At 38.9% G+C, this 16179-nt stretch overlaps 1 protein-coding gene across 9 annotated transcripts in view; it reads left to right on the top strand.

Moving 5' to 3' along the window:
• The window catches only part of HECW1 (HECT, C2 and WW domain containing E3 ubiquitin protein ligase 1), a 268709-nt gene that overhangs the window by 232190 nt on the left and 20340 nt on the right, over positions 1 to 16179 (top strand). For all 9 annotated transcript variants that reach the window (XM_055124933.1, XM_055124931.1, XM_055124935.1 and 6 more), the window contains 4 exons: positions 3424 to 3522; positions 4829 to 4958; positions 10581 to 10727; positions 11531 to 11645. In XM_055124933.1, coding sequence (XP_054980908.1) covers positions 3424 to 3522; positions 4829 to 4958; positions 10581 to 10727; positions 11531 to 11645 — 491 coding nt within the window. The remainder of the gene's footprint in view (positions 1 to 3423; positions 3523 to 4828; positions 4959 to 10580; positions 10728 to 11530; positions 11646 to 16179) is intronic.

The following is a 16179-nucleotide window of genomic DNA, read 5'->3' on the forward strand; positions in this document are numbered from 1 at the left end:
AGGTGCTAGTAACGTCTCCATTAGTCCCTGTCGTATGTTAGTATAGCCCAATGGCATCTGTTTGCTCCAGGAACATGAACAGCCTCAGACTGTTTGTTCAGGGTTTTGATGAAGAAGTCTGACCATCTCGTAGGTGGGCGGCCACGCCACGTGGTCTTTTGACGTCCCGTGGAATCCAGTTGGTAATAGCGTTAGTCCAGCAGTCGTCTCTAAATCGCATTATGTGTCTGGCTCATCTGATTTTTAATGCCTTAGCAAACGAGACAGCATCCCTGATTCTTGATCGTCGACAGAGGTCTGAACTTTGGATTCCTTCTCTCACTTGAGTGAAATGTGATATTCCAAGCGTAGCTCTTTTGATTCCTCTTTGGGATACCCAAGTAGTGTTCTCATCATGTTTTCATCGGGCCCAGGTCTTTGACGCTTATGTTAGTGCAGGAAGAGCGGTCAAGTCGAAAAGATGTGCCCAGAGCAGGAGGTTCTTCATCCTCTTAATCACTTCTTCAAGGCTCTCGAAGGCGTTCCACACTGCTGTCTTCCTCCTGCACATTTCAGGTACCAGGTTGTTTGTCATGTTGAGTTCTCAAACTAGGTACACATAGCTGCTGCATTTGGAGATGTTCGTTCCATTGAGGGCAAATGGAACATCAGGAACTAGTCTGTTTCTCATGAATATTGTCTTCGTGAGATTCAGCCAAACAGAGTGTTCAGGATCCTCCATGAGATGTATTACAGATTCACCACCAGGATCTCACCATTCTACAAAGAAGTGATAATCGACGTAAAGAGCGGGGTTCAGCAGGATGACACCATTTCACCAAAACTCTTCAGTGCCACCCTCGAAAACATCAGCGACAACTGGAATATGAAGGAATGGAAGTGAATATAGGCAGTCGGCAACTATACCACCTCCGCTTCACTGATGACATTGTTCTAATAACACCAAATATCAGCCAAGTGGCACGAATGCTGGCTGACTTCGACCGTGAGTGTGGAATGCTGGCTGACTTCGACCGGACTGCAGCTTAATCTCACCATAGGGCACATAGTTAAAAAGTTTTTCATGATAGGGTTTCAATCATACAATGTTTTAAAACCCACCATCAATCCCCCCAGTTTCTCTCCTGTACCCCCTCTCCCCACCTGCCTCTGTGGCAAATGCTTTCTGTAAATAGAGTTGAAAATGTTGTATTTTGCTAAAAAGATTCATTGAAATATTCTATTTTTATTCCTGAGCCAAAGCTGTGGGCTGGAGCGATAGCACAGTGGTAGGGTGTTCACCTTTCACGCGGCCGACCCCAGTTCGATTCCTCCACCCCTCTCGGAGAGCCCGGCAACCTACTGAGAGTCTCATGCCTGCATGGCAGAGCCTGGCAAGCTACCCGTGGCATATTGGATATGCCAAAAACAATAACAATAAGTCTCACACTGAGAGACGTTACTGGTGCCCGCTTGAACAGACAGTCATAGTCAGAGCCAAAGCTGTATTCTCACTTAATAATATATTGTATAGACATATACATAGCACTGTAGTACTGTCATCCCATTGCTCATCAATTTGCTCCAGCGGGCACCAGTAACGTCTCCATTGTGAAACTTGTTGTTACTGTCTTTGGCATATTGAGGGTAGCTTGCCAGGCTCCGCCATGTGGGCAGGATACTCTCGGTAGCTTGCTGGGCTCTCCAAGAGGGACGGAGGAATTGAACCCCTGTCGGCCGTGTGCAAGGCAAACACCCTACACACTGTGCTATCACTCCAGCCCAGACATATACATACACATATAAATACATAACACACAAATTACCATTTCTCTTTATTTAACTCTTAGAGACCGTCTCTTTAAGTGAAGGTAGTACTCATCCAGATACTTCTATGTCGATATTTGTTCTCTTCCTACTTTGGGTGGTTGCCATGATGTCCAGAATTCCCCCATCATATTTGTAGCATGTCTCAGAGTAAGAGTGGGTAAGGCTATAAAGGTAGGCAGAAAATGTGGGGTATGTTTGCATAGGTCACTATGTTGGGCACACGTCAGCTGTGTGTGTGTGTGTGTGTGTGTGTGTGTGTGTGTGTGTGTGTTTGGGAGGGGGGGTGGTTCTAGAAGGACACTAAAAATTGAAGTGTTGCTGAAATATACCCTGATCTCAATAACTGAGACATCCTTTAAGGTACTTATCCATAGTGTCTTGATAGCACCTTTGCTGATCTTATGTTTGTCTCTAGTATCTTTGTACTCAATGATATTTGCATATCATTTCATGTCAATAGAATTAACTGTATTAAGCATGCCAATTTAAGTTCTGTTGTTCATTGCTACATTTATTGTGTAGGACTGTATGGCATTCATTTACATAAATTATAGAAGTTATAAGAAACATTTGAATTAAAAAATAGCCTTGTAAAGACAGTATATGTGTAAATTGAAATTTTCAATAGGAAGGATCTGATGAAAGTCATAACTAACTCCATGCTGAAGTGGAAGTCCAGTTTGATAAGGAGACTTAGTTATTAGTTAGTTAAGGAGTACGCACTGTTGATAAGCAAAGCCCACATAGTGAGAAAATCACTGTGCTAGACCAGATAGTCAAGAAGCTAATTCAGAAGCAGAGAAATGATGGAATTAAGGTCCAGGAAGCCTCAGCATTCAGCTAAGTAGTTTACCTAAAGAAACTGTTTGAAACCAGAGAAAGCTATTTGCCCCAGTAAGGAGTTAAATGAGTGTCCTTCCATCTGAAAGTGGACAAGTCTATATGATCATTCCATTCTTATCCTTTGTCTGTCATTGGCAGTATTAAATAGCTCTGTAAGTTCAGCTTGATACTTAGCACAATGTATTGTTTTCAGTTGATTCATGTCACAACTTTCAGATGTGATTAATCTTCATTCTTCATCTGCCAGCATGACATCAGGCACACATTAGACCATCGGGTGCTATTTCTGGGATACTTGATGAGGTGCATGTTTCAGAAAACTTACAGTGTCCTGGAGTTCAGAAAGGTTGAGATCCTCAAGTTTAATCTGGGTTATTTATCTAAGATTCTAGAATTCTTCACCAGCACTTTTCTTCTCTTAGGTTCTTATACTCTGAGGTATGAGAAAAGGATTCTGGAAAAATGATGACCATTACAGTATTTTGAGGATAGGACTTCTTTTAGTACATAGGCATTATTTACAGCAAGAGTAAGAGGGAGAGAACCAGGAGAATGGCTTAGTAGTGAGCACAGGCCTCCCATGTGTGAAGCCCAGATTTGATCCCTACTGTAAAAATAAAGGAGAAAAACGTGTTTTCCTACATCATAAATTGGTAAAATCCTTAAGTAGCTTAAGATGAGTGCCATAAATACACCAAACAAAATGTAAATTTAAATATTTAACATTGTTAACTCTTATCTGTTCTTAAATTAATCTACTTCATGTTCCAGGTTCAGATTTAGTGGTCGTATCCTAGGCCTGGCTCTGATCCATCAATACCTTCTCGATGCTTTCTTCACAAGGCCCTTCTATAAAGCACTGCTGAGACTGTAAGTATATTGCAGGCATTGTTCTATTCAGCACTGCATTTAGGATAGCAGGCACTGGTTTCCTGGAACCTCTTGCCTTTTTGTCCCTTGCTTTTGATAGGCTTATAAGGATTTATTTTTCTAATGCTGAGATATAACAAAAATCTTTCAGTACAATAAAAAAATCAATTGATATTTTATGTCAGCATAAGAGAGGACTATTATAATATCAGATAATGGATATGAATTTGCTTATATATTATAATAATACCACAGTCACAAATGTCACAATTAGATCAATAATTCCAAAGTATAACTGATATAGCTTGTTTTAAAATAATACGTTTCCTCAATTGTCAAGGAAAATTCCCGAATCACTAATTATTTCACGTCCACTTTGTAAGTACTTTAATATTTACCTTTAAAAATTGCTGAATGAGTCTCGGAACCTAGCGGCTTTTGGCAGAAATGCACCTGGACTGAGCATTAAACTATGGTGCCATGCCACCCAGGGTGGGGAAAGGTGTTTGTCCCTTCCGCCTTTTCTCCCTGGCAGCACATTGGCCACCATCTTTTCAGAGCCTATTGGACAGTCAGGTATGAGACTGCAGTGACGTGACACGAGGGGCCTCATGGGATGGGTGTGGAACCGGCCCCTCTGCCCATCCCGACGAGGCCCTGAGTTGCCGCCCACAAATGGCTCCTGGCTCCTAAACGGCCATGATCCCAGAGGCACACAGACCAGTCTCGGAACCCGGAGGCTTTTGACAGAAATCCCTCCAAACTTATTACTAAAATATCAGAAATCCAAAATCACGCGGCTGTGATCATATGTTCTTCATAATCAGCAATAGCAAACAAATTATCTAATGATGACTTTTTGGCAGGTCTGATTGTTGGGGGAAATTCCAAATAATAATGGTGGGTCTTTTGTTGAAATATTGAATGTGATTAAAGTGGAGAGAGAGTAAAGTGGAAATCATCTGCCACATAGGCAGGGGGAGGAATGGGATGGGAGTATACTGGGGTTCTTGGTGATGGAAAATGTGCACTGGTGAAGGGATGGGTGTTTGATCATTATATGACCAAGACTTAAACTGGAAAGCTTTGTAACTGTTCTTATGGTGATTCAAAAAATAAAAATAAAAAAAAATTTAATTGCTGAATGAACTAAAAAATATTAATCAGTGTATTAAAAAGTACCAGATTCTTAGAATATGTCTGCTTTGTTTCAACCAAAAGACTGAAACATTCTATATTTTGGAATGATCTGGGAAGCCATTTATTGAATAATTCTGATTATCTCTCTCCCTCTAAATGTCTATAGACCCTGTGACTTGAGTGACCTGGAATATTTGGATGAAGAATTTCATCAGAGCTTGCAATGGATGAAGGATAATAACATCACAGATATCCTAGATCTCACTTTTACCGTTAATGAAGAAGTTTTTGGACAGGTTTGTAAACTTTGGGGCTTGGAAAGCAAATCTTGGCTTCTGCTATGGAAAATTTACAGATGATAAAATTCACATTTTTAATCATATTTTTATTTATTTTTATTTTATTTATTTTTTGCTTTTTGGGTCACACCCAGCAATGCACAGAGGTTACTCCTGGCTCTGCACTCAGGAATCATCCCTGGCAGTGCTCAGGGGACCATATGGGATGCTGGGAATCGAACCCAGGTTGGCCGTGTGCAAGGCAAACTCCCTACCCGCTGTGCTATTGCTCCAGCCCCCATAATCATATTTTTATTGTGCAACACATTTACAGAACTGTTTTATCTTGAATAAATGGATACTATATAATTCCCTGTGTCTCCTTCCTACAGCTCCTGATAACCACTATACTACCTTTTTCTCTGAAAATCAGCTGCATAGACCCACATAATCCAAACTAGTTGGATAATCTTAAGAGTGATATTACATAGTATTTGTTCTTTTGTGACTGGCTTATTTAACTAGTCAGAATGTCCACAATTCCTTTAATAATGCTCATGTTTTCTTTCTCTTGTTATAACATGGATTAACTTCATAGAGCATTTAAAAAATCAAATGATATAATGGATCAGAAAGCATTTTCACTGGGGGAATGATGCATTTGTAAGGTATTTCTGTTATACTTTAAATACATATTTAGGGTATTCTGCAGCTATGGAAATGACTTCATCACTAGAATTTGATATTTGTTTCTCCAAAATGTATATACTTTATTGGCATTTTATAAGGTAAAGCTTCCTATTTATCTTTTATTAGCATTTATAGAGTACTGAGTCTTTTTGGTGAAAATATATCATTTTCTGGGACCACATGGTTCCACAAGCAATGCCAGTAACCTTCGTGTGGTATAAAAACAAAACCAAAAAATTATACTCCTAACTTAAATAATTTCTTAGTAAGTTTTTATCTGGCCCAGAACATGAAAAAATAGAGTAAAATAGAGAACATTTTTACTTTATCTTTAATAGAAAGAAATGCTGCAGAACATGACAAAAACCATTTTTCTTCTTTTTAAATAATTAATTCTTTTTAAATTGTATGTAGCTGTCCAGTTTTTCCAGCACCACTTGTTGAAGAGGTATACCTTGCTCCATTTTATATTTCTTGCTCCTTTATCAAAGATTAGGTGGCCATGTATTTGAGGGTTGATATCAGGATATTCAACTCTGTTTCATTGACCTGCAGGTCTGTCTTTATTCCAATACCATGGCTGTTTTAATTTTCTACTGCTTTATAGTACAGTTTGAAGTTGAAGAAGGTGATGCCTCCAATTTTTTTTCCCCAAGGATTGTTTTAACTATTTGGGGGGGGGGTGTTATTTCAAACACCACGCACAAAAGTCAGATCAAAATGGACACTGATTGAACTTTACAAGAAAAAACACTCCAACCCCACCAAAAATTGAGGAGAATAAATGAACAGACACTTCCTCAAAGAAATACAAATGACCAAAAGACATGTGAAAAAATGCTCTACATTGCTAATCATCAGGGAAATGCAAATCAAAAAAACAATGAGATATTATCTCATGACAGAGATCAGCACATATCAAAAGAAAAAGAGCAACTAGTGCTGACATGGATGCTGGGAGAAAGGAAGTCTCCTTCATTGTTGGTAGGACTGCTGACTGTTTCAGCCTTTCCGGAAAACAATATAGGCATTCCTCCAAAAACCAGAAATTGAACTTCCATATGACCCATCAATACCACTTCTGGGAATATATCCAGAGGACCAGAAACACACAACAGAAATGCCATATATTCTTCTATGTTTATAGCAGCACTATTCACAATAGCCATAATCTGGAAACAATACAAGTGCCTAAGAACAGAAAAATGGTTAAAGAAACTATGGTACATCTAAACAGTGGAATACTATGCAGCTGTTAGAAAAAATGAAGTCATTAAATTCTCTTATAAATGGATGGACATGTAGAATATCATGCTGAATAAAATGACTCAGAAGGAGAGGGACAGACATAGAATGATTGCACTCATTTGTGGGATATTTAAAAAAAACACATAGTATGAGACTACAACCCAAGGACAGTAGAAACAAGGGCCAGGGCCAGGAGGATTGGTTCACAGTTGGAAGCCTGCTTAAAGTATTGGGGAAGAAGGCAATTTGAATAGAGAAAGGACCACTATGACAGAGATGGTTGGTTGGAAATTATCACTCTGGATAAGAACTGCATGCTGAAAGTAGGTAAAGGGACAAACATATAACCTCTCAGTATCTGTTTTGCAAACCATAATGCCCAAAAAGGAGAGAGAGAGAAAGAGACAGAGAGAGAGGGAGAGAGAGAGAGAGAGAGAGAGAGAGAGAGTTTGCCATAGAGAGACAGGCTGTGGTGGGTTAGATGGCAGAGAGGAAACTTCGGACATTCGTGGTGGGAAATTACACTGGTGGAGGGACAGGTGTTATAACACTTAAATCTGATCATTAAGAGCTTTGTAATTCTATCTCTCACAGTGATCCAATTTTTAAAAAAATTATTTTTAATTAAATTTTAATTTAATGTAATTATTAAAATTAATTAATTTTAATTTAATTTTTAATTGCTTTAAGTTTTAAGTGTTCAGGGATTACTCCTGGCATTTTGTGCAGGGATTACTTCTGACAGGGCCCAGAGGACCATGTGTGGTGCCAGGAATCAGAAAAGGGTTGGCTGTATGTAAGCCCCCTGTGCTATCTCTCCAGCACAGACTTTTCAAAGTCACAAAAGAAAATATTAAAATAATCAACAGAAGCTATGTTTTAAATTCTGCGTGGCAAAAAAAATACCATAAAAATGGTAAAGTACCTCACAGGTTAGAAGATATTTTCCCACTACTTTATTAAGGGCTAATATTCAAGATATATAAGTCACTGGTAGAGCTTTACAAGAAAAATACACTAGCACCATAATAAAATGGGGAAAAGAGACAGAAACTTTATCAGAGAAGACATACAGATGACCAAAAGATATATGGAAAACTTCTCTACATCACAAATCATCAGGGAAACTCAAATCAGAACAACAATGAGATATCACCTCACACCACTGGGACTGGCACACATCACATACAAACTGAAATAGCCAGTGTTGGTGTGGATATGGGGGGAAGGGACCCTCACTCATTGCTGGCTTGCTGGCAGAAATGTCGACTGGCCCAGCCTTTCTGGAACACTCTGTGGGCACTTCTCCCTCAAAACTGTGTTGAATTGTGCTGTCATACAATCCAGAAATTCTACATTTTGGCATCTATCCCAAGGGTTCAAGAACTCGAATTTTTTTATAATTAAGACATTTTTGCCATGATTAAGACATTCGCTATGTTCATTGTAGCACTATTCACAGTAAACAAACTCTAGAAACAAGTTTAATGTCCAAGAACAAATGACTGAATAAGGAAAATATAGTACATGTATACGCAGTGGGATAATAGTTTGGCTGTAAAAAAAGATGAAATCATAAAATTTTCTTCCAAATGGATGTATCTAGAGACTATAATGCTGAGTGAAGTTAGTCAGAAGAAAAGGGACAGACAAAATAACCTTTTTCATGTGAGGAATATAGAAAAATGTAGTAGGTGGATGATAATTGGCCAACGGTAACAAAAACTGAAAAATGGACTTCAGAAGGAATTTTACCAACGTGGGATGGGACAATGGTGGGGAAAGCGAACTCTAGTAGAGGGTGCAGTGCATTATGCAGGAAGCCTTATCATTCACAGCATTGAAAACCACCATGCCTAATTTTTTTAAAGGGGGTAAAAAAATACAAAGACAATCTACAGAATGGGAAAGGATATTCACCCAATACCCATCTGATAAGGTGTTCATATCAAGGGTATATAAAGCACTGGCTGAACTCTATAAGAAGAAAACATCCAACCCCATCAGAAAATGGGGCAAAGAAATGAACAGAAACTTTTCTAAGGAAGAAATACGAATGGCCAAAAGGCACATGAAAAAATGCTCTGCATCTTTTCATCAGAGAGATGCAGATCAAAACAACTATGAGGTACCACCTCACACCACAAAGACTGGCACACATCCAAAAGAACAAAAGCAACCACTGTTGGAGAGGATGTGGGGAGAAAGGAACCCTTCTACACTGCTGGTGAGAATGCCGACTGGTCCAGCCCCTTTGGAAAACAATATGGACACTACTCAAAAAATTAGAAGTTGAGCTTCCATTTGATCCAGCAATACCACTTCTGGGAATATATCCTGGAGAAACAAACAGGTATACTCGAAATGACATCTGCACTTATATGTTCATTGCGGCACTGTTTACAATAGCCAGGATCTGGAAAAAACCTGAGTGCCCAAGAACAGATGACTGGTTAAAGAAACTTTGGTACATCTATACAATGCAGTACTATGCAACAATGAGATACCATCTCACACCACAAAGACTGGCACACATTCAAAAGAACAAAAGCAACCAGTGCTGGTGTGGATGTGGGGAAAAAGGGACGCTCCTTCACTGTTGGTGGGAATGCTGACTGGTTCAGCTTTTCTGGAAAACAATATGGACAGTCCTTCAAAAACTAGAAATTGAGCTTCCATATGACCCCGCAATACCACTTCTGGGAATATATCCCAAGGATGCAAAAGAGCACAGTAGAAATTATATCTGTACCTATATATTCATTGCAGCATTGTTCACAATAGCCAAAATCTGGAAACAACCCGAGTGCCCTAAAACAGATGACTGGTTAAAGAAACTTTGGTACATCTACACAGTGGAATACTACGCATCTGTTAGGAGAGATGAAGTAATGAAATTTGCTTATAAATGGATAAACATGGAGAGTATCATGCTAAATGAAATGAGTCAGAAAGAGAGGGACAGACATAGAGGGACTGCACTCATTTGTGGAGTGTAGGGTAGCATCACATGAGGCTGACACCCACGGACCATAGGGCCAGGGGGGTTGCCCCATAGTTGGAAGACTGCTTCATGAGTGGAGGGGAGAAAGCAGATGGAATAGAGAAGGGATCACTAAGAAAGTGATGACTAGAGGAACCAGTTGGGATGGGAGATGCATGCTGAAAGTAGATAATGGACCAAACATGATGGCCTCTCAGTGTCTGTGTTGCAAGCTATAATGCCCAAAAGTAGAGAGAGAGTATGGGGAATATTGTTTGCCTTAGAGGCAGGTGGAGGGTGGGAAAAGGGGGGGTAGACCCGGGATATTGGTGGTGGGGAACGTGCACTGGTGGAGGGATGGGTGTTTGATCATTGTGAGATTGTAACCTAAACATGAAAGCTTGTAACTATCTCACGGTGATTCAATAAAATTTAAAAAAAAAAACAGATTAAACAACACTGAAAACATGAGATCTAAGCTGCAACCATTTGAACTTTGTAATGTGTCCGTCAAGTTAACAGTCAGGGATGGGGTGGAGGTTGGCGTGGGGAGGGAATATAGGAACACTGGTGGTGAGATTGGTGTTGAAATATTGTATGCTTTAAAGTCAACATAAATAACTTTGTAAATCACATTTACTTAATTTAAAAAATCTGTATGTCACTCTGAGAGCTAAACTGAGCTGCCAAACCTCACAATCTTTCCGTTTTATGATAAGGTGACAGAAAGGGAGTTAAAATCTGGGGGAGCCAACACCCAGGTGACTGAAAAGAACAAGAAGGAATACATAGAGAGGATGGTGAAGTGGCGGGTGGAACGAGGAGTGGTCCAGCAGACAGAAGCCCTGGTTCGAGGCTTCTATGAGGTAAGTCCCAGGCCTGGTGGTAGTAATAAACAGTCTTCATCCATACAGTATCTCAGACAGAGGACTCAGCTCCACTCACCAGAATACAAAAGAAGGCACCTACTTAGAATGTTAAGAGGTCATAGTTTTCTGGGAGTCCCAGTACTGTGACAGGTAAAAAATGTTCTTTTTATTTTCATATAAATTTATGTTCATCTGACCATGGTGCACTAGATGTGGAAACATCCAACATCTCCTATTAATATGGAATTTCCTTTTATTCAATGAAAGAAAAATAATGAGCATTGGAGAATGTTATAGCTAATTGGCTTTGAGACAAGATTCATGAAATAGGACAGCATCCTGTCAAGCAAGCAGAAAGGCAAAGACTTGCACAAAATGGAGACATTTTATAATATGAGAGTTTCACTAGGTTATTAACAAAATAGAGGTTTATTTTAGGTAAACTACCTTCTTTTATTGTAAGGTAGTGTGGGGGGGGGTGGGGTGAGGGGTGTGGGTGTGGGCGTGGGTGTGTGGTAGGGAGAAGAAGGGTTTTATCATGAAGATCATCCCACCGGTGCTGATCAGGAAACTGCAGACTGATTGGTTTAAGATTAAACTTTTAGGAGAGATTAAACCTACAATTAGATTTGGTGTTAATTCTGGGTGAAGGTCTGGTACAAATGATTTACTTTTTTTACCTAAGTATTCTCATTTTAACAGAAGTGATGGTCATTTCCCTAATGTAAGTTACATAAATAGTAATGGATATAAACTTTTGATATGATGGAACCTGTATTGAAGCCTAATCGGTATTTCAGGTTGTAGATGCCAGGCTTGTGTCTGTGTTCGATGCCAGGGAGCTAGAGCTGGTTATAGCTGGTACAGCAGAAATCGACCTCAATGACTGGAGGAATAACACCGAGTACCGGGGAGGTAAGCTAGCAGGGCTTCCAGCACTTCTTTTTGCTCTGTTTCAGGCTATGTCTTCTTATCTTATTTACTGTATTCGAATAAATACTATATTAAATAAATTGCCTAAGACCCTCTACACGGTTCCTATGTTACCTCTAGTCTAATATTTTCTTATTTTTTTCTTTTCTTAAAAGTGTGCTTCTTAGAACTATGATACACACATATGTGTGTATATATATGTGTATCTTCTGAGTTCTTGTATGTTTAGATAATTATGGATAGTCTGATGAACCACCATATATAAAGATTGTACTGTGTACATAGCTCTGGTAACAGATTTAGTCTGTTATATGTCAAGATTGTCATCTCTCTTCTTCAGTAAACTCTGAGGAACTTGGTGAGGATATACTCATATTACTAGATACCCAGTAAAAAAAGGAAGACAAAAGATATGTCCAATATGTACAAGCTTATCAGTTATTTTAATAATTATATAGTCACTATTACCCACAGTTTTACAGATGATACAGATGAGAAGTTGAAGCTTAGGGACATTAAGCAACACAACTAATGTGCTTAGGTTGAGAAAAGTGAAGGCAAAGATCAGGTGCACAGTTGTCTCCCCCAAACTATTAAAAGTTAGTGTCTGTTTAATGAAAGATAAGACAAGTCATGTAAACCTGAGGAACTTTTAGTTACAATGTATCACACTGTCACTGTCATCCCGTTTACTCGAGTGAGCACCAGTAACATCTCCATTTGTCCCAGACCTGAGATTTTAGCAGCCTCTCCTTACTTGTTTTTCCCAACGATTGGAGGCTCTTTTCAGGGTCAAGGGAATGAGACCTGTTATTGTTACTGTATTTGGCATATTGAATATGCCACAGGGAGCTCGCCAGGCTCTTCCATGCAGAAAACTGTGTAGCTATTTAAAAAGATTCAAAGCAGTCTTATAATTCCTAAAGGAAATCTTCCTGCTACACCGCAGAAATTCACAGCAAACCTCCCAAAATAAAATGTATCTCTAATTCTCATATACTAACATAAGTAAATCACCTTAAGAAATAAAGTAGGTGGCCAGAGCAATAGTATAGCAGGTAGGGCGTTTGCCTTGCATGCAGCCAATCTGGGTTCGATCCCAGCATTCCATATGTTCCCCCAGCACCACCAGGAGTAATTCCCGAGTGCAGAGTCAGGAGTAACCCTTGAGCATCACTGGGTGTGTCTCAAAAAAGGCCCTTCACCCCCCAAAATGAAAGAAATGGAGAGATAGTTATTTATTTGTTTTCATGTAATTGTTTTTTATTTTAAATTTGGAGACATACAGGTGAAGTTTGTCTTGTCTGTTAAAAAAAAAAACTCCTTTAGGAGGTAGAGTAGTAGTACAGCAGGTAAGGTGTTTACCTTGCATGCGGCCAATCCATGTTTGATCCCTGGCACCTCATATCATCCCCTGAGAGCCCAACAGGAGTGATCCTAGAGCACAGAGCCGGGAGTAGATTCTGGGCACACTGGTTTCAAGACTATGAACTTAATAAGCTGTTGTTTGTACACAAAGCTTAATATCATTATTTCAAGTATGAATGATAAATACATCTTAATAGTCTTGGTGAGGTGTTAATTTCATTCATTTGGATTAGGGTTCTTTTGTCTGCAATATCCTATCTTCACTTTTGGTCTGTAGTGTTTCAATTTATACAACTGCTATGAATCTTCTGGGAGTACCTTTGTATCAGAGTACCTTCTCTGGTTTTTATTTCAGTATTCTGTCTTAAGGTTTTTATATTTGGATCTATTTTCATTGGCACATTTTGGGCCCCATGTATTTGGGTGCCTGCACTCCTTAACTCTGGGAAATTATTATTTATAACTTTTTTGGCAAGTGGTTCTTCATCAAATTTGTCTTCTCTGTTCCTCAGGGACTTTGGTGATTCTTATATAATTCCTCTTGAAATTCTGTAGTTCATTTCTTTTCAGACTTTTTTCGATCTTTTTTCTTAGTAGATTCCCTGCATTTCATCTTGGAGCTCACTGATCTTTTCCCCTCAACTGCTATAGCAGAGGCTTTTCATTGAGGTTTTGTTTTGTTTTGTTTTTCACTCACAATAGTCTTCGGTTACATCACTTCTAATTATAATTCTCTCATTTCTACTCTCATACTATTTTGTGCTTTATAACATAATTTCTTTGTAACATAAATACCACAACTTCTTGATCCATTCAGGTATCATTGAACATTTGAGTTGTTTCCATATACTCACTTTTGTATTAAGTGCTGCAGTAAACAAAGGTGTGCATATACATATGCACACCTATGTTCATATATATATATATATATACTTGAAATAAGGTGTGCATATATATACTTAAAATAACTTTTCTGTATTTTGGGTGACGTCAGTGCCAACAGATGGAAATGCTGGGTCATATGGTAGTCCTGTTTTAAATTCTTTTTAGAAGTCTCTATGTTGCTTTTAACAGAGGCTGAAACAGAAAACATTCCTACCAACAGTGAATGAGGTAGGAATATCCCTGCCACCACTGGTTGTTTTCAGTCATATATTATATATACATGTGCACATACACATATATATAATATATGCATAATATAAAGCATTCTTATTTGTGTGAGATGATATCTCATTGGTTTTTTGATTTGCTTTTCCCTGATAATAAGTAATAATGAGTATTCAAACTTTTTATTTATTTTGGTTTTGGAAGGCCAAACTCAGTGATGCTCAGGAGTAGGCTCTGCACTCAGGAATTACTCCTGGCAATGCTTGGGAGACCATATGGGATGTCGGGGATTGAACTCATGTCAGCTGTGCGCAAGAAAAGCACCTTGTCCACTATACTATCATGCTGGCCCCAATAAGTGTTCATAATAGGACATATATAGCCATATGTATTCTTTTGAGAAATGTGTTGTTCATCCCCTTTACCCATTTTCTTATGGAGTTATTGGGATTTTGTTGTTGATCTTTGTAAATTTGTTGCAATTCTATTTGTATGATATTGGTTTTATTTTCTCTATAGTCAAGTCATTGAAGATACCTATAAAATCCATTTTCTGGAGAGTTCTTCCTATATTTTCCTATGTAGGTGTATTTTATGTACTGGAGCGATAGCACAGCAAGTAGGGTGTTTGCCTTGCACATGGCCGACCTGGGTTCAACTCCTCCGTCCCTCTTGGAGAGCCTAGCAAGCTACCGAGAGTATCCCGCCCGCACAGCAGAGCCTGGCAAGCTACCCGTGGCATATTCAATATGCCAAAAACAGTAACAAGTCTTACAATGGAGACATTACTGGTGCCCACTGGAGCAAATCGATGAACAATGGGACGACAGTGCTACAGTGTAGGTGTATTTTATGAACTCTCATCTAGTCTGGATATCTGTTTAATCCACTTTGAGTTAACTTTTGTAAATGGTGTGAGTGATGGTTCCAGTTTCATATTTTTACATGTAGCTATCAAATTCTTCCAACAATATTAGTGAAAGAGACTTTCCTTGCTCTTTGTGTACCCTAGCTTCTTTGTGAAAGAGTAGCACTGCACTGCAGCACTGTCCTCCTGTGGTTCTTCGATTTGCTCGAGCGGGCACCAGTAACGTCTCCATTGTGAGACTTGTTGTTACTGTTTTTGGCATATCGAATACGCCACGGGTAACTTGCCAGGCTCTGCCGTGTGGGCGGGATACTCTCGGTAGCTTGCTGGGTTCTCTCAGAGGGACGGAGAAATAGATTTTATGGCCGGACTTTATGATGAATATTTTAAATATCTTGATGAGTTGACATGCAATGTTTATATAGATAAAGCACTAAAAGAGAAACTGTTAACTTGAATTGCTTTAGAACACTTCACAGGACTTGCCTCAGTTATCGCTCCCTTAAATATCAGCCGTCACTATGGCTATGTCCTCCCCCAATCTTCTGACTTTCAAGTTGTCTTTTATCCTAAGTTGTTTGCATAATATTTCCTAGACCTCTAAGTTACATTTAAAAGCTGTCTTTTATCCCTGACATTTCACTCTGCAAGCAAAGAGAGGATTGCTCTAGAGGATTGCAATCACCTATGAGAAAGAAATTCTTAGTGTAAGTTTCCAGCAACATGCAGATGTTGTGATAGAGTAACTCTCCATAAATTGTAGGGGTGATCTCTGGACTCTCACTTCTGCTTCATTGGTCTGTGAGTCTATCTTTATTCCAGTACCAAATGGTTTTGATTACTTTAAACTTAGTAACTATATTACCTCCTATTTCCTTTTTGTTCTTAGTATTTTTCTGACTTTTCAGGGAGTCATATGATTCCATATAGATTTTTGTAGAGATTTTCTAAGTCCTTAAAGGATACCATTGAAATTCTAATGGGTATTGCATTGAATCTGTACAAAATTATGGATGAGATGACATATTTTGATGTTAATTCTTCCAGAACATGGACATGAAATACTTTTTCATTCCTGGTGTCATCTTCTGTTTCTTTCAATGGTACCTTATAATTTTGAGTGATTTCCACATCCTTTGTTAAATTAATCCCTGCATAGCTGACATTTTG

The sequence above is a fragment of the Sorex araneus genome, chromosome 2, assembly GCF_027595985.1.
Source record: "Sorex araneus isolate mSorAra2 chromosome 2, mSorAra2.pri, whole genome shotgun sequence".
In the NCBI taxonomy this organism is placed as follows: domain Eukaryota; kingdom Metazoa; phylum Chordata; class Mammalia; order Eulipotyphla; family Soricidae; genus Sorex; species Sorex araneus.